Source organism: Talaromyces stipitatus, genomic scaffold (assembly GCF_000003125.1).
Source record: "Talaromyces stipitatus ATCC 10500 scf_1105507295487 genomic scaffold, whole genome shotgun sequence".
NCBI lineage: Eukaryota > Fungi > Ascomycota > Eurotiomycetes > Eurotiales > Trichocomaceae > Talaromyces > Talaromyces stipitatus.
Genome location: NW_002990120.1, coordinates 475,345 through 496,143, shown reverse-complemented (window position 1 = coordinate 496,143; position 20,799 = coordinate 475,345). Strand labels below are relative to the sequence as shown.

General features: G+C 46.4%; 8 protein-coding genes across 9 annotated transcripts; 4 read left to right on the top strand and 4 right to left on the bottom strand.

Moving 5' to 3' along the window:
- Window positions 1-31: 31 nt before the first annotated feature.
- On the bottom strand, window positions 32-1,296 carry TSTA_053890 (COP9 signalosome subunit CsnE). Its single transcript, XM_002486942.1, has 2 exons — window positions 1,178-1,296; window positions 32-1,126 (listed from the first exon to the last, which is right to left on the bottom strand). The coding sequence occupies exons 1-2, from the start codon at window positions 1,200-1,202 to the stop codon at window positions 96-98; spliced, it is 1,056 nt and encodes a 351-aa protein (XP_002486987.1). The 5' UTR covers window positions 1,203-1,296; the 3' UTR covers window positions 32-95.
- Window positions 1,297-1,726: 430 nt separating this feature from the next.
- TSTA_053880 (microtubule associated protein (Ase1), putative) lies at window positions 1,727-4,743 on the top strand (the record flags this gene model as incomplete). The annotated part of the gene is made up of 4 exons (XM_002486941.1): window positions 1,727-1,847; window positions 1,919-1,961; window positions 2,023-2,237; window positions 2,298-4,743. The coding sequence occupies 4 exons, from the start codon at window positions 1,727-1,729 to the stop codon at window positions 4,238-4,240; spliced, it is 2,322 nt and encodes a 773-aa protein (XP_002486986.1). The 3' UTR covers window positions 4,241-4,743.
- A 515-nt stretch (window positions 4,744-5,258) lies between these two features.
- TSTA_053870 (florfenicol exporter, putative) lies at window positions 5,259-6,824 on the bottom strand (the record flags this gene model as incomplete). Its single annotated transcript, XM_002486940.1, has 2 exons — window positions 5,259-6,621; window positions 6,784-6,824. 2 exons carry the CDS (start codon window positions 6,822-6,824, stop codon window positions 5,259-5,261), a joined length of 1,404 nt encoding a protein of 467 aa, XP_002486985.1.
- Window positions 6,825-7,017: 193 nt separating this feature from the next.
- On the top strand, window positions 7,018-8,526 carry TSTA_053860 (uncharacterized protein; the record flags this gene model as incomplete). Its single annotated transcript, XM_002486939.1, has 2 exons — window positions 7,018-7,409; window positions 7,476-8,526. 2 exons carry the CDS (start codon window positions 7,018-7,020, stop codon window positions 8,524-8,526), a joined length of 1,443 nt encoding a protein of 480 aa, XP_002486984.1.
- A 46-nt stretch (window positions 8,527-8,572) lies between these two features.
- Window positions 8,573-9,579, bottom strand: TSTA_053850 (uncharacterized protein; the record flags this gene model as incomplete). The annotated part of the gene is made up of 2 exons (XM_002486938.1): window positions 8,573-8,658; window positions 8,709-9,579. The coding sequence occupies 2 exons, from the start codon at window positions 9,577-9,579 to the stop codon at window positions 8,573-8,575; spliced, it is 957 nt and encodes a 318-aa protein (XP_002486983.1).
- Window positions 9,580-10,505: 926 nt separating this feature from the next.
- On the bottom strand, window positions 10,506-12,857 carry TSTA_053840 (glutamyl-tRNA synthetase). The gene is made up of 6 exons (XM_002486937.1): window positions 12,452-12,857; window positions 12,358-12,395; window positions 11,886-12,305; window positions 11,581-11,835; window positions 11,358-11,524; window positions 10,506-11,079 (listed from the first exon to the last, which is right to left on the bottom strand). The coding sequence occupies exons 1-6, from the start codon at window positions 12,822-12,824 to the stop codon at window positions 10,620-10,622; spliced, it is 1,713 nt and encodes a 570-aa protein (XP_002486982.1). The 5' UTR covers window positions 12,825-12,857; the 3' UTR covers window positions 10,506-10,619.
- Window positions 12,858-12,977: 120 nt separating this feature from the next.
- On the top strand, window positions 12,978-14,922 carry TSTA_053830 (DnaJ domain protein (Mas5), putative). Of its 2 annotated transcripts, XM_002486935.1 has the most exons (6): window positions 12,978-13,105; window positions 13,173-13,199; window positions 13,257-13,315; window positions 13,370-13,814; window positions 13,866-14,043; window positions 14,097-14,922. In XM_002486935.1, coding segments are annotated over exons 1-6 (1,266 nt in total). In that variant the 5' UTR covers window positions 12,978-13,104; the 3' UTR covers window positions 14,653-14,922. The 2 variants fall into 2 exon arrangements, with proteins under 2 accessions (XP_002486980.1, XP_002486981.1); XM_002486936.1 differs by having other exon boundaries at window positions 13,257-13,814.
- Window positions 14,923-18,382: 3,460 nt separating this feature from the next.
- TSTA_053820 (dihydroxy acid dehydratase, putative) lies at window positions 18,383-20,643 on the top strand (the record flags this gene model as incomplete). Its single annotated transcript, XM_002486934.1, has 3 exons — window positions 18,383-18,976; window positions 19,029-19,183; window positions 19,236-20,643. 3 exons carry the CDS (start codon window positions 18,383-18,385, stop codon window positions 20,449-20,451), a joined length of 1,965 nt encoding a protein of 654 aa, XP_002486979.1. The 3' UTR covers window positions 20,452-20,643.
- Between the last annotated feature and the right edge of the window lie 156 nt (window positions 20,644-20,799).

The following is a 20,799-nucleotide window of genomic DNA, read 5'->3' as shown; positions in this document are numbered from 1 at the left end:
CTTCAGACCCCGTATGTCACAAGACTGCAGTCTACGTAAAAATGAATGTAAATTGAATAATGTCATGAACTCGTTGATTGTATTCTATTCGTAACTTAAGCAGTCGAAGGATTCCCTTGGATATTCTGAAAGAGCCCCTTCTTGATGTCAGCAGCTACCAGGCCACTGACTTCCTCAGCAACGATCCGATATCCGTCACGAACAACTTTGTCAATCTGTTGATCCTTGGCTGGAATATTTTTGGATCCCCCATCAATTGCTGATCCAAGTAGTCCTGACGCTCCTAAACCAGCACCTCCCCCTCCGCCGCCACTACCACCGATCGTCCTCGCAACCCGTTTCACTTTCTGACTGAGATCCAGGATTTGTTTGCTCCCATAATCTCTGGTTGTAAAAAGCGGGCTTTGACTCAGTGTAGCAACCCAGTATTTATTCCACAATAGCGAAAGAAGCTGTGTATCTAACGTGCTTTTGAAATGCGACACCTCCAAAGAGTAATACTGAGATGCATGTGCGCCGAAATCCTCAACTTTATTTAGCGGGATACTCTGATATTCATCATCCTCACTCGATTCCTTGGGGGCGGTATAGCCCTCGGGGTAGGTACGGAAAGCGCCGATTTCGACTTTACCAGCGGATATGGTGCGATCGGGATCGATCACGACGGCCACAAAGGGATCACTCATTTGCTGCATAGACTGAGTTGAGACATCGATCCCAGATAACCAGCAGCCGTACCCAGGATGACTATGGTACCAACCCACGGCGTTCTCCATACGGCCCGAATCACGGCAGGACTGTAAGTATTCAACCATGTATTCATTTGCGTCTCCCTGGGCATTAACCCTAGTTTCTGTCCCCTCGACAGGTAATCGAAAGGCGTCGGTGACGATGAATGTTTCGGCGGCAATGTACCCTTGCATCAGACCCATGACTTCTAGTGATCCGCCTGATCGCGCATGCATCACCATCTTGAGGAGTGCTACAGCGGAAATTTTCACGGATTTGAAATATCGTGGATCGGTGCTCCAAGGTTTGGCGTCCGATAGGGCGCGATGGGCTGATGCATCGTAGTTGTAGAGGGCGTCTCGGCGGGGGTCTATGAGTTGAACGACATTTTCGGATTCTGTTGTTGTCAGTGAATAGAATCAACATGACGATGATGGAGCCGGCTTACCCCACGACTGCTGTGCAGTCTGCATGGTGGATGAGCAGACTGTATTTTTGGAAATATTAAGTCAGTCTAACCTTATCTTGTAAGAGCAGACCGGGGTCGATAATCTAGACAGCTTGTATGAAGCAGCGAGACTTGGACGGAGAGAGACAGATAGAGTGTGGAGCAAGTGGGGAGAGCTCGACACCTAAAAGCCAAGGCACCAAGGCGGGCGCGGCTGGGTTGCCCTGGCAACCGCGGGAAAGCAACTATCACCAGCTCCTTCCAAGTTCTCAACACCTCAACATCTCAATTCTCTCTCTCTATATCTCTCTCCTCGACGGGATATCCCTCCTGTTCTTTTGATGAGAATTAATACTCCCACCCACATGGAGCGTCATTTTTGATTGACCACGCAGCAATTTCTTTCGTGTTAAAACACCTTCGTTGATTGGCGCATTTCACTGTTTTGTCACTCACCTAGACTCCACGCTGCGACCGCAGCCGTATCCTTACGGACTTGCTTTTTTTTAATTGAGTTGTCCAACAGCGAGACATATCATTATACGCGACATGTCGGTCGACACGAGTTACCTGACCACTCAGGTCAACAACATCATCGGCCAGTTACATGGGATTTTTGATGATATTGGCGTGCCAAACCATGAGCGAGAGACACGCGAGACAGAGGCAAGTAATTTCTCGCACCTAATGCAGAAGACACATCATGTATTAAATCTAACACTATTCCCTAGCTCTTCGCAGCCCTGTCAGATACACTGAACAATCATTTACGCATCGTCACTACGTAAGTAAACACTTATAGTCCTAAATGTTGCTGACCCGCTGACCCCGTCGCCTTATCTCAGCGAGAAAGAGGAGATGATTGCAGAAGCCGAACGCCTCATTAAAACAATCAAACAAATGGAAGCATCGCTTGATGACGAAAAGGCAAATGGACAATATGAGCTTGACGATGGAGATCTTCGTATTACCTTTCCACTCAATCGCTGTATTGTCAACCTAAAAGAAAAGTACTCTGCCATCAGCAGACTACATCGCGAGCGCTTTGAACAAGTAAAAAGTCCGTCGCATTCCAACCCTTTCAAGCCTTGCTAAAAGAAACCCGCTAACTTTGATACAGAATTGGTCGAGGCCCTCGAGTCTTACTCTTCACACTTGGAAGCATCTTTCGTACAAATTGAACTTCCGCCAACAGCGCCGAACGCGTCCATCCCACCTAACTTTGATCTCTCGCCGTCATATGTTACCAGATTGGACAGCGAATTTACACGCGTCTACGAAGAATACAATAAGCGAGTTCACCTGGTTAAAGTGACTTCTGAAGAAATCATCAAGCTATGGGCCGAGCTTGGTACTCCACAAGCTCAGACTGACTCTAACATTGTCAAATACTACCGTGAAGCTCCAGAACAGCTAGGTCTTCATGATACTGATATTGTTAGCCTAAAGGAAAAGCGCGCCATGCTCATGGAAGAGAAGAAGAATCGCGAGAGAAAGCTAAATGATCTGAAGACAGCAGTTGAAGGTTTGTGGGAGCGCCTCGGAGTTGATGAGCGTGATCAAAAGGCCTTCCTTGCAGCGAATCGTGGCTGTGGCCTTCGCACAATCAATGAATTTTCAGAGGAACTTGAAAGACTCAAGGAACTCAAGCGTCAGAATCTGCATCTCTTTGTTGAAGATGCTCGTTGTCGCTTACAGGAGTTATGGGATAGCTTGTACTATTCTGAAGAGGAGATGCTAGACTTTACGCCTGCCTTTTCCGATGTTTATAGTGATGCCTTGTTAGAAGCACATGAAGCCGAGATCGCCCGACTTGAGGCTATCAGGGAGCAACGCGCTCCTACTCTCGATCTCATCACAAGACATAAGGCTTTGATCGAAGAGCGAGACACCCTTGCGGCTTCGAGTCAAGATGCTTCGCGCCTCATGGCACGTGGTAACAAGGGGGAGAAACGCGATCCTGGCAAGCTTCTGCGAGAAGAGAAGATGCGTAAGCGAATTGCCAAAGAGTTACCAAAGCTTGAAGTCGATTTACGAAAGATGCTAGAGAGGTGGGAGGATGAATACGGCAGACCTTTCCTTGTCCACGGTGAACGGTATCTTGAGGAGCTTACGCCAGTGGCGTCTAAAGTTCCTCCTCGATCCAAGACACCATCAGTGCAGCCACCAAGTGCAGTGAAGTCCAAACAAGCAAGCACGTACGGTACTGGAAGCGTTCGTGGTGCGCCACCTCCACGGTCTGCAACCAAGACGCCAACTGGTACCATGCGACGTAACGCACCACAAGTAGCAGCTTGCTATTCCAATCAAGCACAGGCCAAGTCTCCCTCCAAGATTCCTGCTCGTGTCCCGCTTAGCAATATGCCTCACGGCAACAATTCTCCTGAACGCCGCCAGCCCCCAACTTTGTACTCTTCTAACACAATACGAGGCAAGATACCACCTCGTGCCCCACCACCAAAGATGCGCGAGTTATTTACAGACCCAAATGAAGATTCTGTAGCTCCCAGTTATATGATGGAACCCTCGCATTGTGAAAGTGTGGTGTCTAGTCGAAGTGTGCGGCCCGTTTCTCTTGAAGATGTCTATGATGACAGACAACAACGATCGGTGGTGAGCCATTCAACCATGCCACGTCCTAGGACTGCTATGAGCTCCAATAGTTCGTCTCAGTCTCTTCGCTCGATAGCTTCTAGAGAGATGGCATATCCTCCACAGAACCCATACCTCAGCCGTCAGCCACCACCCCTTGCTCCAGCAATGAGACAAATTTCAAACTCGACAGTTCAAACAGCCACATCTGGCTCGGAGAACTGGGAGACTTATGATGATGATGCTTCAGAGCCAGAGATTGATGCCAGTGATGTATATTATGCCAAGCTACGCGCAGCTCATGGAAAGCGTTTGGCTCCAGAGGGTCAGCATGAAGAGTCTCTCTTGGGCAAGAAGATGAGAGGTATCCGCACAGTAGGGTCTGATGAGCAATTTCTTGAGCATAATGGTCAAATGGTGAGGATCGAGGGAAGTGATGGAGGTTGGACTGATGAATTGGAGACGTATTGAACTGCAGGTAGCATTGTCGATGATCTACGAGCTTTATGAATTCGCTACGATTCACGCTTTCTGGCTGGTACTGAAAACGACCGTTCGGCTACAGCGGATGATTTGATGCTATCACGACAAACCAAGTCCACACCTTCGATATCGCAATCCCCCCTGGTATTCGATAGGGACCTTTACTTTGTTTGGCGCACTTCTTGGCTGGTACTGGAGTTTTGTGGCGACCGAGCAACTACAGCCGGACATATACCTTTCTCTCGGCTATTGATTTCTTCGTTTCATGTGAACTTTCTTCTTTACTTCTGATTAATATTGATTTTCTTTTTTTGGGGATTCATGTGTATTGATTATTTCCATCCGAGGTGGGGTGTGTGTGCCTGGGTTTCAGCTTCATCTTTTATCTTTTTTCGTTTCAAATAATTGCACATTTCTACACAGGGTGCTTGTGATGTTACTTAGCCTTTTACTTTATACCAGTTCTGCCAGAAAAAAATATTGTTTGATTCATATGGTCCGGACCACCTTGATAGTCAAGATAAAGTCGTACCAGGACGCCCGTTCTGGGGTGGAATGGTATTGACGGTATGTACTACAGTAAATAGTAGTCGAGAGGAGGATGACTCTCACTATTTATCCAGATAGAGTAGAGTTGCTGTTGTTGTCCAAAAAAGCATGACCATACAGTACAAGTCCTAACTTCCTGGGCCTATTATCCAACCTCCACTCCTATATATGCAACAATTCTGTTCTGTATGATGAGTAACTATCTTTCAAAATAACAGTTTAAAAAGCATGGATATATACATTTCAACAAAAAGTAGTCTATTGGGGAGTACTTAAATATACATAAATGAAATATGCAGCAATCGTTATTCATGAATCATCCATCCTTCGCAGCCAGTATCCAAATAATCATTTTTCGAGAAGCTTCCAGGTAATGATGTTTCGCATTCGCAAAAATTACTGAATTTCAAAGCTCCTTTCTCAAATCGGCCAGCGTGTCAAAGTCATTCTGTCCTATTTAAACAGCTTCTTCCGGCCCAGTCTTAGCTTTTCTCCATGTTGCATCCTTCCACACAACCACCACCACAAAGAGTACCGCTAAAGAGCACAGAATTGCCAAAATGGTCATCCACCATCCAAATCCAATGTTGTCTGCAGCAATGGGAGAGACAACTGTGCCAACAGCAGCAAGGAGGTTTCTCACAAGGTTTAGATCAGCGACAACTGAAGCTCCTGCCCCTGGCACAACATCGACCAAGAAGGGCATGATAGTGGAGGTTATGAGCATCAGACCGAGACCGAAGAGGAATGCACCTACAAGAGGCGCTAACCAAAACGTCTTCTCCTCAACAAGCCAACCGTATATGATCAGGCCGGCCGGGACGAAACCCACACCATACCACACCGTGTGTATACGTACGGAAGGTTCAACTGCGCCATCGTGAGTTTGCTGATATTGGCGTAGCTTTGCATCACTAAGTTTTCCTCCAACAACGCTGCCAATAGCATATCCAAGACAGTTGCTTATGTAGCAAAGGCCGATTTCAATGGCAGAAAAGTGGTAAGGCGCGGCGGAATAAGCGTATGGAAGTGTGGTGTTGAAGCAGTACAAGCTAGCGAAACATATACTGACATATGATATGCTTAGGACGATAGAGGGGATCAGTAGAAACTTGAGCTTGGAAAAGGGAGCCAGAGCATCTCGTCGAACTGCTTGAAGAAACGATAGTTTTGGTGCCTCTTCGGCCGCTGGTTTGACGAGAGTCTCCGGCAAAAGTAATACTGTTAGCATGGCTGTACAGAATGTGAAAATAGCCATAAAGAACAGATTTGCACGCCAGCCAAGCCATACTTGAAGAGCACCACCGACAATAGGAGCGATCAAAGGCCCGATCAGAGTTCCGAGATAGAACCATCCTAGAGCAGTGCCACGCTCAGTCGGTATATAGATATCAGCTATAACCCCAGCCCCAACGCTTTGAGCAGACGAACAGCCAAGGGCCTCAATCAGACGAAATACGATGATCAAAGGAAGCGAGTTGGAGACGGCACAGACAATCACCGCGACCACGGAGAGAAGAAAGCTGGCAACGAGAATGGGACGCCGTCCATATTGTTGACTTAGCGAACTCCACCAGAGAGGAGCGATGGCGAGGCCGATAAGAAAAACAGTGGTCGTGAGGGCTACTTGCGTATCAGTCGTGTGGAATTGATCGACGAGAGATGTGAACGATGGGAAGAGAATTGAGGAAGCAAATGGAGCCGTAAACGCAGACAAGGTGATGATTGACACGATGACATGTTTTTGAAAGGCTGTATGTGATTTGGGGTCGTCAATTTTTGAAATGAAGCAGAGGAAATCTACCCATTTTCGGGCTTGTCTGCTTTTATCTTCTGTTTTTTCCATACTGTAATAACTGTTGATATTCCAAGGTTGGGTTTTTATTGAAACGATGTGACAATGTGATGCTGCTGGGTGTATGAAGTCCCAACAAGCAAGGGAATAAAGCCCTCCCTGGGCTTAAATAGCTTCAACCGCATACCTAGGTGAACAAAAGACGTCATAATCATGATTCATGGTCATATTTTTCTTCTCCCAATATCTTTTTTCCCAGAACGGCGTGTGTTTTTCCCGATGTTAGTAAGGCGATATCGAATATTAACTTAGGGCTAGCCGATTACTAAGATGAAGGCTTTTCGGGATTTCGGAAATTGCTTCTCTGGAAATTCACCACTTCGTCCGTGACATTCCGAGTAACATCATTCATTTGGACAGAATGAACAAAAGTTGTGGACCTTGTGCAGCATCAAAACTACGCTGCGATCTTGCAAGAGAATCCTCGTCTTGCTCGAGGTGTTTGCGGAAAGGACTGGTTTGCCAGCGCATCGAGAGGAAAAAGAGGAAAGGGAACTCTTCAACAAATAACTCGGCATCTGGAACGCCAAACAGCCCTGACCATGAAGGGCCTAGTTTCATAGAAGATCATGCATTGACGGGACTCACGGCCGACGATGACAATCATTTTCTGTCGCAGCTGGCAGATATTGGATCTTTAATTGACATGAGTGCCTGGGCCTGGGAGAGCGAAGCAAGTTCGGCTATTTCACAGCAATTCAACTCATTGTCCCAGGGTATCTTTCTATCCAAGCAAGCCAGCAGTGATGCGACGTATGTTGTTTCTCCAGACAACTTTCGATTGCCCGCTGACTATGTTCTGAACCTGAATGGACCAAGTTCCGTTCCGATTCATCGGTTAGAAAAGTACGCTCGTCTCTACTTCTCTCATTTTCATCAATTCTTCCCTATATTACATGTTCCGACGTTCTGCCTTCAGTCTTCATGTCCTGCGCTGGTTAGAGCAATATGTTTCATTGGTAGCGGCTTTGATCATCAACTGGAAACAGCTTCTGATGCAAACCTCCTTTTTGACTCTCTGCCAATAATCTTGGCGCGATCATGCGTACAGTCCGGAGGGGTAAAGCTTTCTTTTGATGAACTCCAAGCATGGCTTCTAATCCTGTTCGCCAGTATGACAAATGGCGGAGACCCGGAGCGAGCGGCCTCACGTCTTCTACATCCTCTGCTGGTTACAGCAGTGCGGCAAGCAGGGTTTTTGAAGATTCATGGAGAATGTACAAAAGCAAGCAGGAACCCAGAAGCGTGGTCGAAATGGATTACCATGGAGTCTAAAAAGAGAATATTGTGGGGAGTATACACTGTTGATTGCTATCAATCCATTTTATGTGGAAGCAGGCCACTTTTATCTCCTACGGATACTCGGGCATCTTATCCATGTGACGAAGAGAGTTGGAATGCGCTGTCTGCATCTTCCTGGGCTCAGCTTCCAGCACAGGATCCGTCTAGCTGCTTTCTGTCGTCACTGAAGGGATTGCTCGTTGGCCAATATCCGACATCACAGAATTTAACAAGCTTCGGTATGCGGCTGTTAATTTTGTGTCTTCACTCGCTACTATTAGAGGCACAAACATCGATCCTCCCCACCGGAATGTTTGCCTTGGAACAAGCTCTGCAAACATGGTATAATATATGGATATCCTCTCAGTGGCCGGCTTATTCCGAGTTGAGCGCAAGGTGTTCCTTTCTCACTAATAACCTCGCACTCTATCATCTTGCCATTCATTTTCTGCAAAATGGACGTCCAAGGTTGGACGAGAAAGCCTTTATCGGAGAGTCTACCGACGCCAATAATCCACTTATCGCTAAGGAAGGTGCATACCAGGACGAGATGATGCGTTGCGTTAGAGAGATTATGTTGAAGCTCTAGCAAACTGGATATATAATTTATGTTTCTGGCTACATCTTTTCTTGTCTTAAGGGAAAAGGTAGACAAAAAGTGTGCAAAATACAATCAGCCACTCAATCACTACTTTGCCTAGAGAGTAGTAGGAAGTTGCTACTACATTCCTCGTCCATATATCCAAATGAAAATTATTCACAGCTTCGAACTCTGAAGCTTCAGAAATGGCAGAACAGCATTCACAACGGCCTGTCCCTGTTCCGGGAATAGTGCATGAGAAGCATCATTGATGACTATTGAAGTCGCTCGGTCAGAATACCAAGTGGATGTTATATTCCACTCGTCCTCTGGCTGAAAAGGGTCGGCGTCCGGGATTATTTCGAGTATTTGAGTGGTATTTGCACCACCCCAGTGAGGCACCAAGCTACCATATGCCTCGATAGCTGCCCGCTCCATAGCTAGAGTCTCGGGATACCATCCATCGAGCCAGATGTGCGGATCGTGTCCAGGGGCGAAAAACGCAGTTTGTAAGGCGCTCAGTCTTTGGGAGAGTGGCAGAGAAGTGTTTCCTGCTATGAATGGCATCGAAGCAATGTTTGCGGGAATCGTCACTCCTCCTGGTGCAGCCACGACGATAGCCGGGATTTTCTCTGGGTAGAGTACAGAACAAACCTTTGCCATGAAGGTGCCAAAGGCATGACCAATCACGATGGCCCGTCCTCCGGCCAAGGTATCAATGACTTGGGCTATATCTGCTGCCAAATCATAGAGGGAGGCGTTCGTCATTGGTCCTGTTGATCCTAGGACACCCCGAGGCTGAGGTCGAAGAACCAGATATCCGGCGTCAACAAGGACATTGGTGAAATAATTGTAGTCATCCCCACCATCTCTACCGTAAGATGGGATCAATACAACGGCTGGGCCATTTCCTTGGACAAAAACCCGCAAGTTTGCTTGATCGGTCCTCACGTATTGGCTTGGCCACTTGTAGCTCTCAGTTGGCTGTGTGAAATTTGCCAGAGCATTCGCAGACAGTGCAAATGTAGCAGTGAGGAGAAGGAAGCGATAAAAATACAGCATTTTGAGGCAAATCTATGATAATGACTTGAGAGGAAAGGGCTGTTGTAGTTGATTGAAGTAACAAGATATCCCCCATGTCTGGGTGAAGCGTGATATATTTATATAGCAGTCTAGAGGGATCAAGACAATTATCACATCTGGACAGTTGCAAAGTACACAATGACGCTGATCTTGTATCCTCACATGTGGTTGTTATCGCAATATAGAAACCGAGACCTTTGACGAATGCATTTAGGGTTAGACATGTCGGATTTTTGAACGTTTCGGGATTTCGGAATTTCGCAAGAATACGGCTTGGATGTCAATTACTTCTCCTTTAGCCATGACGTATTTGCGCATTGGGTCGGTATTTTCTTTTTCTAAATTTTTTACTCAAATTCGGAGAGAGAAAATGAATGATAGGGGACTTCCAACACCCATATTAGCCTGCGTGATTACGTGAAGTTTAACTCTTGTTCAGTAAGAGGAAACTGGGTCTTGACGAATTCTGAAAGAGCCATATCAGTGGGCCTTTTCCAGTCGTTTTGCCTCGTTTCGATTACGAATAATTATTTGCTCCAATTGTGATCACTTTCAAGCTGCTGGGATAAGTGAAGGAACGTACATACAACTCACATTCCTGAATAGAACCTGAGTAGCCTTAGAGTAGAAGGTTGTTCGGCCTGTAAATCTTGTTTTGCTTGAATTCCGCTTCCAGGAAGTCTGGAATGGTTGAGAGCTCCTATTTCAGCTGATTTTCCGAGTTTCTTCCGAGCCAAAGACTGTATTCTCACACAAGCTGTCTTCTCTCGCTTCGTTCGAGAGACAGAGAGGGATTCAAGACCAAGTACTCCGTATAAATATAAATGTGTACAGACTTAGGAGTGCTCCAGAGCTAATTAGATATTGCTTAGCCTGTATGCACGTGATACGGCTGCTTAGCTTAGTCTGAGAAACTGAGATAAATTTCATGGAACCTATTTCTTTATAGTATGGGGGTGATATATCTTACAAAACACCACATGCTATGCAGCTTAGAAAACTCCTAGGCTGATAGCATATCAATCAAGCTTTATTCTTCCCCTTCTGTTTCGACCTTCGTTTCCATTCAGCTGTGTAGCTTCCGTCAGCCGTCGTACCGTTTCGTCTCTACCCAAAACCTCCATTATCTGCGGCATTCCTGGTCCAGAAGCGCCGCCGAGAAGAGCCCAGCGAAGATAGTGATATAGCTCTTTTTTGAAGGCTTTGCTTGTATATGGAATACAGTCCAGGTTTGCACGGTGTGTTTCGACGTTCCAATGGCTTTCGGGAACGAGTGTGAGGATTGTTGCTACTGTCTGTAGAGCAGCAAGGGGCGACACCGGGTCCTCGAGCCCTAGATCGGGTTGAGTCAGTGTGTATGGAGCTCGGTTTAATGAGGATGTAAAGAAGGACCAGTTCCGGTCCAGGAATTCAGCTGGAGTTGTGAAATGGCCACCATCATATCGGAGTAGAGATTTTACGGTGTCGTTGACCGACAAGCTGAGAACATTAGCCAGTAGCCCAAAAAGAGAAGGCATGAATAGAAGAAACACATAACAATCACCAAAAAAAGAAAAAAAGAAAACATGCGACAGCTGGGATTCGCTGGTGGTCACCCACCCAACTACTAACCAGCCGGCGTGTGGCTTAAGTACGGCTGAGCGGACGGGAAGCCCTGTTTTCCACACCCTATGGTCGCATGTGCTAGCTCTCACCAAACAAGGACTTTTATAGCACCCAGGAGAATGATGTCTTCCGAATAAAGAAAAGAAACATACTTATCTGTGATATTCCCTCTTTCTTTCGCTGCCTTGGTGACATCGTCTACCAACTTCTGGAATTCGGGTCCATTGTCGGCTACACACCGTTTGGTGTGAGCTTTTTGAAGGAACCACATCTTCTCGGGGCTGACGATAGTGTTACCCTTGGTGATTTTCAGGGTGAACTTGACCGGTAGCATTTAGCATAAGCTCTGAACATAGGTAAAAGATGGCAACTCACAATTTCTTCCATATCCCTGAGGGAAAAGACTTCCGACTTTTGATTATGCGACCAGCCTAATAAGGCGGCATAGTTGAGAAGCGTAGAAGGAAGGATACCACTGTCTCTATAGAAGGAAATGTCGATGTTCGAGTTGCGTTTACTCAACTTTTGGCCATTCTGGTCAACAAGGAGGGGAACATGGCCGAATTGGGGTGGCTTCCAGTTGAAAGCGTTGTAAAGTGCAACATGCATGGGAGTCGATGCCAGCCATTCCTGCCATCCGATAAGTATGATATATCCAGCAGTCCTGATAGCCCACTCACCGTTCCTCTGATAACATGAGTGATCTTCATGTGGTGGTCGTCCACGACATTGGCCAGATGATATGTTGGATTCCCATCGGACTTCAAGAGAATGGGATCATCGTAAACACGATTCATCGTCTTCAGATATTTCTTCTGACCATCCTGGTTCTGTCCTGTGGTCCCAAACACGAAATCCTTAAACTTCGGGTACTCGTCGGCTTTCAGCCGGACAACATGTGCTTCTCCGTTTGCTGCCCTTTCTTCTGCTTCCTCCGTAGAGATGTCGACACAGTGGCGATCGTAGCCGAGTGGAAGGCCGGCTTGGTTGCGTTGTCTAGCGAGCGTATCTAGTCGTTCGGCACTACAGAAGCAGCGATAAGCATGTCCGGAGTGCACGAGATCGTTTGCGTGTTTGTTATAGAGAGCTGTTCGCTCCGACTAGAAAGATCGTTTAGCAGGTTGAGATTGTAAGCCGGAGAATCGTGCATACTTGACGATAAGGGCCATATGGACCGCTAACGATAGGTCCTACAACAGACAGTCAGATGTTAGAAAACCACAGACGGCCTGTTCAACAAACGTACCCTCATCCCATTGCAAGCCAGCCCATTGTAGATCACTATATAGTCTTTCCTCCGCCCCTGGTATAGTTCGCTTCTGATCTGTATCCTCGAGACGGAGCAGGAATTGTCCGCCGGTACGTTTTGCGAGGAGGTAATTGAATAGCGCCGTTCGAAGAGAGCCAAGATGCAAATATCCTGTAGGGGAAGGCGCAAATCGTGTTCGGGCAGGTTTGTCTGGGACAAGTCTTGTGTTGTTGGTCGTTCGGACAGAGGACGGAGATGGAGCGCGGGATGCGATGGACGAATTGGCTCTACATTGAAGACATATCCATGACGACGGCTTTGTCAACAAGCCTGGGCGCAGCTTTATCATCCTACTATAAACAGGACACATGAAACGCAGGCCGAATTTATCCGTATTGTTGTTGACAAGAATAGATGACCATCAAAGAATCAAAGAAGTATTGGCGGAAGCTGAGGTCTTGGCGTGCAGCATCGCTGAAAAAATTCCGCCCGGCAGATCTGACCCTCTCCGTATCTTATCAGTCCACTCCAAAACAAATACTTTTGCCTGTCTGTTGCTGTTTGCAATTTTTTCCATCTTTACATCTCTCTGCAGAGAACCAGTGTATCCTATCAGTCCATTTTGGCCGTAACTGGTCGAGCAAATCAACAGTTCGTCTAATCCTGCCGCCTGCAAGATGCTTCGTCTGACCATTTTCTAATTTGATATACTGTGCAGTGGACGGCGCTCATATTGATCTCTATGGTAAGAACAACTATGCTCTTTTTGCGCCATAGGTTGCACAAACTCACCGCTTGATAGAGGTCCTCGAAGTCGAACGCAGCGCAACCAAGGAAGAGATCCGGAAGGCTTATCGCAAAGTAAGAAACCATAGTGACTCGCACCCGTTATAAGCTTAACCCGAAATAAATCAGGCGGCGTTAGCGAGCCATCCAGACAAAGTCCCAGAAGAAGAACGAGAGACGGCGGAGATCAGATTCAAGTCCGTTCAACAAGCATACGATATTCTTTACGATGAGGATAAACGCCATCTGTACGACACACACGGTATGGGCGCTTTTGACGGTTCAGGGAATCCTGGAATGGGTGGACAACCAGATTTGGACGATATCCTAGCTCAGATGTTTGGTGGGATGGGTGGAATGGGAGGTATGCCTGGTTACGGCGGAGGAGGACGACCGCCCAAACCCAGAAAGAGCCCGGACGAGGAGACGAAATACGAAGTCACCCTGGAAGATCTCTACAAGGGCAAAACCGTCAAGTTTGCCAGTACCAAGAACGTGGTCTGTGGACTGTGCAAGGGCAAAGGTGGAAAGGACAAGGCTACCGCAAAACAATGTTCGACATGCGGCGGACAAGGTTCGATGTCTTCCCCAACACGAATTTAACAACATGGCTAACTCAGCGTAGGATACAAGGAAGTGCTTACTCGTATGGGGTCGATGTTGACTTCATCCATGGCCCCTTGCACCGTTTGCGATGGACAGGGAAGCTTTTTCAGCCCCAAAGACAAATGCAAAAAGTGTAAAGGAAAGAAGGTCACGGAGGAGAAGAAAATGTTGGAGATATACATACCTCGGGGAGCCAAGTAAGTTTTATTATCGGATTTGTGACGTCTTGTCTAACCATCCGTTACTGCAGGGAAGGTGATCGAGTTGTTCTAGAAGGAGAAGCCGATCAAGTACCCGACCAAGAGCCGGGCGACATCGTTTTTCACCTTGTTGAGACTGAACATCCAGTCTTCCGTCGCGCTGGTCCTGATTTGACCGCCGATCTCGAAATTACCCTTGCCGAGGCCCTGGCTGGCTTCTCTCGAGTGGCTCTAAAACATCTCGACGGGAGAGGAATTGAGATCACGCATCCCAAGAAACCAGGTGATGTCCTGTCACCAGGGCAGGTCTTGAAAATCCCCGGAGAAGGCATGCCACTTAAAAAGAGCGATGCTCGTGGAGACTTGTACCTTATAGTCGACATCAAATTCCCTGACAAAGATTGGGCACCGAGTCCCGCGACGCTGGAGAAATTAAGGGAGATTTTACCAAAATCGACGCACCTACCTATTGAAGCCGAGACGGTGGATGAAGTCGACTATGAGTCCGATGCCAATATTGAAGAATTCGGTCAAGGGGATCCCCGAGGAGGTTCCGGATGGCAGGATAATGAAGAAGGCGAGCCGGCGCAGTGCGCGACTCAATAGATAGATCTTTCATGTCTTTTCCTCTTTCCTTTGAACTACGTGACCCTGTGCGGCATTATTATAATATCATCATCTGCATTACGAAATCGTCAGCTCTTCGATTCCAAGACTTGTCCGCTGATGACATACATATTTATTGGTTGATTTTGAGCACTCACTCCATTCTGATGATAATGCCTTAGACGAACATGAAAAGTTTGATTGTTTTTATTCTTTTCTTTGGGATATTTTCCTACTTAGGTACGGGATAAGCTACCAGCATTCCAGAAACTCGTCAAAGTTGCCTCCAGTGAGTTCACTCTAGGATATACATAGGAAGAAAGTATTGCTCGCAGTATTGTCCATAGTCATATAAGACGGGATCAATCCAGTCCCCACCTCTCTCGAAGGTTTGACTAGAATCTAGACTGTTGTATCGAAACATATTCAAACACGGATTCTCTCAAGTGCCGAGATGCATACCAAAATTCCACCATTTCCAGTTGTCTTGGCCATTTTTATTGCTATATAGTAGTGTACAACCTTGGAATCTAGCACATGCATCCCTTGAAATCGGGCCCAAAGTCTCTTGGCTGTATATACATGTGTAGCATTACCGACTTCCAAGGTTTCCAATGAAATCGATTCTAGCACCTAGGTATACCCTTACTTACCTGAAATATAACTTTGGAAGGGTATGTCCACCTAGGCAGCTGCATGTGGCTTCCATCACCAAGCTAAAGGACACCAGACTGTCCCGATGTCCTTCCAGGCTGAAGACCATATCAAGCATACCTATCAGATACCTACATACTGGACTTTCTTTGATGTCGCTTGGATTTCCCTTTCCAATTAAGTGCTCACCTCCTCGCCGCTTTTACTCACTGAGTAGAGCTGAGCATGAATCTACCAGAGTCTACTAGACAAAAACCGATAAAATCCTATATGTAACAACTTTGTTAGGACCATTTATTGGCATATTTTGTACTAACTAATTTTCCACAGATGCTTTATATAGCTACGATGTGTGCGATACTTGAGAATTATTACTTCATAGTCTCTATCAGAAGAAGTAGCTGAAATTTTGATGAATAGTGCTGGTTCTGCCAATTGTTTCTGCATTCCTAGAAAAGGATATGCTGTTTCTGGGAACTAAAGATGAGTTCCTAGACCTTAACATTGTATTTTTGACAAATCAAGGAACTCGAGGTCTATTTCCAGGAATGCATTCATTATTTGCAGGTGTTTCTAAAGATTGGATGATGTGGGAAGTATAATCATCTCAGTATGAACAACGATTTTGGCCTAGCCATCTACTCCGCAGTTCTACTGTATGTTGATGAGATGGGGATGGTTGGGAAAAGAAAGGGCCAGAACCTCCCTATTCAGCCTAGGCGCCGGTTCGGGGCAGGGCTACGGCTTTGCGTCTAGGGCTCAGCCGATCAGGAATAACATCAAAATGCCGTACGTTCGCTCTCCGGGCTGAACCTATCCCATACAAGGTCAGCTCATGACACATTATAATTGGCATTAACACTAATAAAACTGATCCCTGATATGTGGGTATACAATACATGTCCGATTTTTATGCTTTTTCGTCAATTATTACTATTCCAGGCTGGTGTAGCGATAGAAAAAAGGGATGTATAGTTCAGCTCTATAACTAGAAAGGATAGAACACATACTAAACATATAAATTTTAGCAAAGCAATGTGATAACTAGTTACCTCGCTGAATTCCAATTTGCTAAGACAATAGGGCTCATCAGCCGTTCATTCCTGTAGTCTAACAGCCTCAAACTGAGACCAATCACTATCCAAGATGGAGACTAGGCTCTAAATATATTGCCATAATACTATCATCAAGGATATATAAAACCAGATATGGAGTGAGAGTTTATACCACTAATTGGTCAAGGTATAATATAGTCAATAACTATCAGATCCTCAAACATACCAGCTTCGATCCATAGCCGCCCTTTTTGAATCAATTACAATGCCCATCAACATTGTTATATTCCCTGAGGAACTTAATACCCTATCATTTCTGCAGAATCTAAATCCACCGGGCCGATACCATTCCAAGGCCGTTCACTGGATATCGGCACAACTCGACCTACTGCAGTCTAACTATAGGGGACAGGTTATCAAATAGTGTCAGAGAAAGCACGCCACAACCTGTGCGAAGTTGGCTCGTTGTTGGAGAGGTTTTGCTTGGACGGAAAACCCAGGAGAAAACAGATTGGCAGTGATTTTGGAGGACTAATTGAAGCACTGGTATATGGGCGAGGAGGTGATGTCAGCAAGATGAAGGTTTCCGAAGTTTAAAGCAATTTCTTGTACTTGTTCTTTTGCTTCTTAAGTATTAGTTAATCCCATCAATTCACAAGCATCAAATTTGAAGCATAGCAAGGTACGAAAAATGTCACCTGTGCATGAACGTGGAAATGTCGTGTCGGATGTAGAGGATGTGTTTCTCTTGCACCTGCCCCCTGACACGCCCATCTTTCACTACGATCCGCAATGCCCTCTGAAAAGTCGCCTTCCTCCCTGAAAAGACCATTATAAAAAAACCTGAAATGTTGAAGAGAATCAAGTATTTAGCTGGAGTAGGTCAAATTCTGAAAGAAGATGAGAGAAGGGCCATGATTAGAGCTATAAATAAGTAGACTCACCATCTCAACAGCATTATAGGGCTGCATGCTCCCTCTTTGGCATGTACTGGATAGACTGAGTGCTTCATAGATAGCCGGGGTAACCAGTGTGATACCACACTCGCTGAGCAGCTCAGTAAGCCTGAGCCCCGGACTGAAATTTACTCTGTGAGCCTGACTGTAAGCCCCCTCACAAAAGCGGCGGCTGCTAAGGAAGGGAAGTCCCAACGAGCAAAGGAAATATGGTACGTGGAGCTACCTAGGTAGGTATTCCATGTGCCACTTGCAAATCTCACTCCTACAGCCAAAATGATAGCCGCAACCTATCTCTATAGTGGATCGCCGAAATTAACGCGACTTTATGCCAAACCCACCAACTGGGTAATTGTAGCCTATATAGTCAACTTTGTCCACCTTCCTAGGTATATCTGCCACCCGAGAGATGAGTACAGCGTGGGGTATACAGGGCTAAGATTGTTGTTTCTCTCTACATACATGCCTCTCAAACGGAAAGCCAGGCGAATGCAGATTCGTATTCAGAGAGACTTAAATCATCAGGGAAACATGAGACTGATACTACTGCCCAGTGCCCGGCTTGCCGGGCTTGGTGATGGCAAGACGATGTATACCAATCAAATGTCATCCATTCCAGAATTAGCCCTAACTCCCCGATTAGGAAATCCAAGCCGATTAGGTAAATGTCAAAATCGGAGCATCTCCGTGTCTCCCGAGGCCTTATTTTCATCTCGGAGGTCTTTCCGGTCGGCATTTTCTGTCATCCAAAATGACTCGCACGATGACTGTTTCCTGCATAAAAGGACATGTATATGCATATTTCCTTTGTTGATTTTTACGAATGGACTTATTTCATTGACCAAGATTGATAATATATATTCATCTCTATCCCCACGTTCACCTGGGCAGTCAGCAAGCAGGTGTACCCCCGCGCTGATTCTCCCCACGTTATGACTGAATAGTGGATACCTTCAGTGGTCACCGGTGATCGTAAAAGTGCTGTATATATATCTAAATCCATCAAATAGATCATCCTCCCTTTCCTTTCTTTGCAACCCGATTTCCAGGGAGAGATGCGCGAAGATGGGCTGTGAATCCAAGACCAGCTGCGAGGGCTGCTCATGTGACGCCCAAGAAAAACAACCCATCAACATTGAAGATTGTCAACAAGAGCTCTTGGCCCTGAGAAAACGTACTCAACAACTAGAATCTACATTGGCCGAGCTCAAGATCCATGGGTCATTGAAAACAAAGTCATCTACTACTTCACGCGAACTTCGTTCCCGCAAATGGTTCGGTTCAGACGTCAACCCGTCAATGGGTGCCATCTATATCGAGCGGTACCTCAACTATGGCATCACGCAAGACGAGCTAACTTCCGGAAAGCCCATTATCGGAATTGCTCAATCTGGATCCGACCTCGTCCCCTGTAACCGATATCATCTAGAATTATCCAAGCGGATTCGTGAAGGTATTCGTGCCGCGGGGGGTATTGCATTTGAGTTTCCCATACACCCAATTCAAGAAAGTGTGCGACGACCGACGGCCTGTTTGGATAGAAATTTTGCGTACCTGGGGCTTGTGGAGATTCTATATGGGTATCCCTTAGATGGCGTGGTGTTGCTGACAGGTTGTGATAAGACGACACCTGCATGTTTGATGGCTGCTGCTACAGTGGTGAGCTTATCGTCAAGAGATACAAAAGGATATTTCACTCATTGCGTTGCAGGATATCCCCGCGCTGTGTCTCAATGTCGGGCCGATGGTCAACGGTTATTACAAAGGTGAATTTTCAGGGTCAGGAATGGTTGTGTGGAAAGGTCGCGAATTGCTGGCTGCTGGAGAAATGACTCGAGACGAGTTTGTCGAATATGTGGCGACTGGGTATGTCGATGTCAGTTTCTTCTGAAAATGTGTCCGTACTAATATTAGAAAGAGCACCGTCCGTTGGCCACTGTAACACCATGGGAACAGCTTCCACCATGAACGCACTGGCAGAAGCTCTAGGGATGGCCCTCCCTGGTTCTGCAGCCATACCAGCACCGTATCGCGAACGACCTCAATGCGCCTACGAGACAGGCAAGCAGATCGTCGAGATGGTCCTGACAAACAGAAAGCCAAGCGACATTATGACCCGCGAAGCATTTGAGAATGCAATCGTCGTCAACACGGCGATTGGAGGCAGCACAAACGCCCCTATTCACGTGACTGCTATCGCTAAACATATGGGCCTCGACCTTACAGTCGAAGACTGGGATAAAGTTGGATATGAAGTTCCATTACTACTCAATATGCAGCCTGCCGGTGAGTATCTAGGGGAAGAATACTTCCGTGCAGGCGGTCTTCCAGCTATAATGGCTGAATTACTAGATGCCGGAAAACTTCATCCGGATGCACTCACCTGTAACGGACGTACAGTCGCGGATAATGTCCGAGGTAAACATTCATGGGATCGTCGTGTAATACGCGAATACAAGAATCCTATACTTGAGAATGCCGGTTTCCGCCACTTGAGTGGCACATTGTTTGATTCCGCGGTCATGAAAACATGCGTTATCTCCAAAGAGTTTCGGGAACGATTTCTCCAAAGCCCGGATGACCCAGATGCATTTGAAGGTCCTGTTGTTGTCTTTGATGGTCCTGAGGATTATCATCGACGCATTGAAGATGACTTAACTCCCATAGATGACAGGACACTTCTCATTATCCGTGGCGTTGGTCCACTGGGATATCCCGGTGCCGCTGAGGTGGTGAATATGCATCCACCCGGCCGACTCTTGAAGAAAGGGGTTCAGTCCCTACCTTGTATTGGCGACGGAAGACAATCCGGAACATCAGGCTCGCCGTCTATCCTAAACGCAAGCCCCGAGGCAGCAGCAGGCGGAAACCTTGGTATTCTTAGAACGGGGGACAGGGTTCGGGTTGATCTCCGAAAGCGACGAGTGGATATATTGATTTCAGCTGACGAAATCAAGACTCGGCGAGAGAAATTACATGCTGAAGGAGGGTATCATGGACCGGAGAGTCAGACGCCATGGCAAGAGATTTTCAGAAAGGAGACTGATCAGCTCAGTCACGGGATGGTTTTACGGGAGGCGTTGAAGTATCAACGGATTGCGCAGAAGTGGGATGAACCGAGGCATAACCATTAATATATTGCACTTATATTCTTGAATATTTTTAATACTTACTACATGAAAATCATATCCCGTCATTGCTGGTTGAGGATAGTCAAGAATAGTGGTGTTCTTGCATGTGATAAGCCCGCGACGTCATCAACACCTTCTGACTGCGGCTACAACTGCAGTAGTCTAGAATAGGTAATGTGATCATATTAATATCGCAGACACTACTACTGCACTTCATTTCTCCGTGTGTATAAAGCAAGATGAAAAGATGGAGGACTATGGAGTACATGTCCCCACTACCGGCACTTGCCGGGCTTAGACCCACTGCAAAGGTACTATTTCCACAGCTATGGAGTTGTATGTGGTGATGTT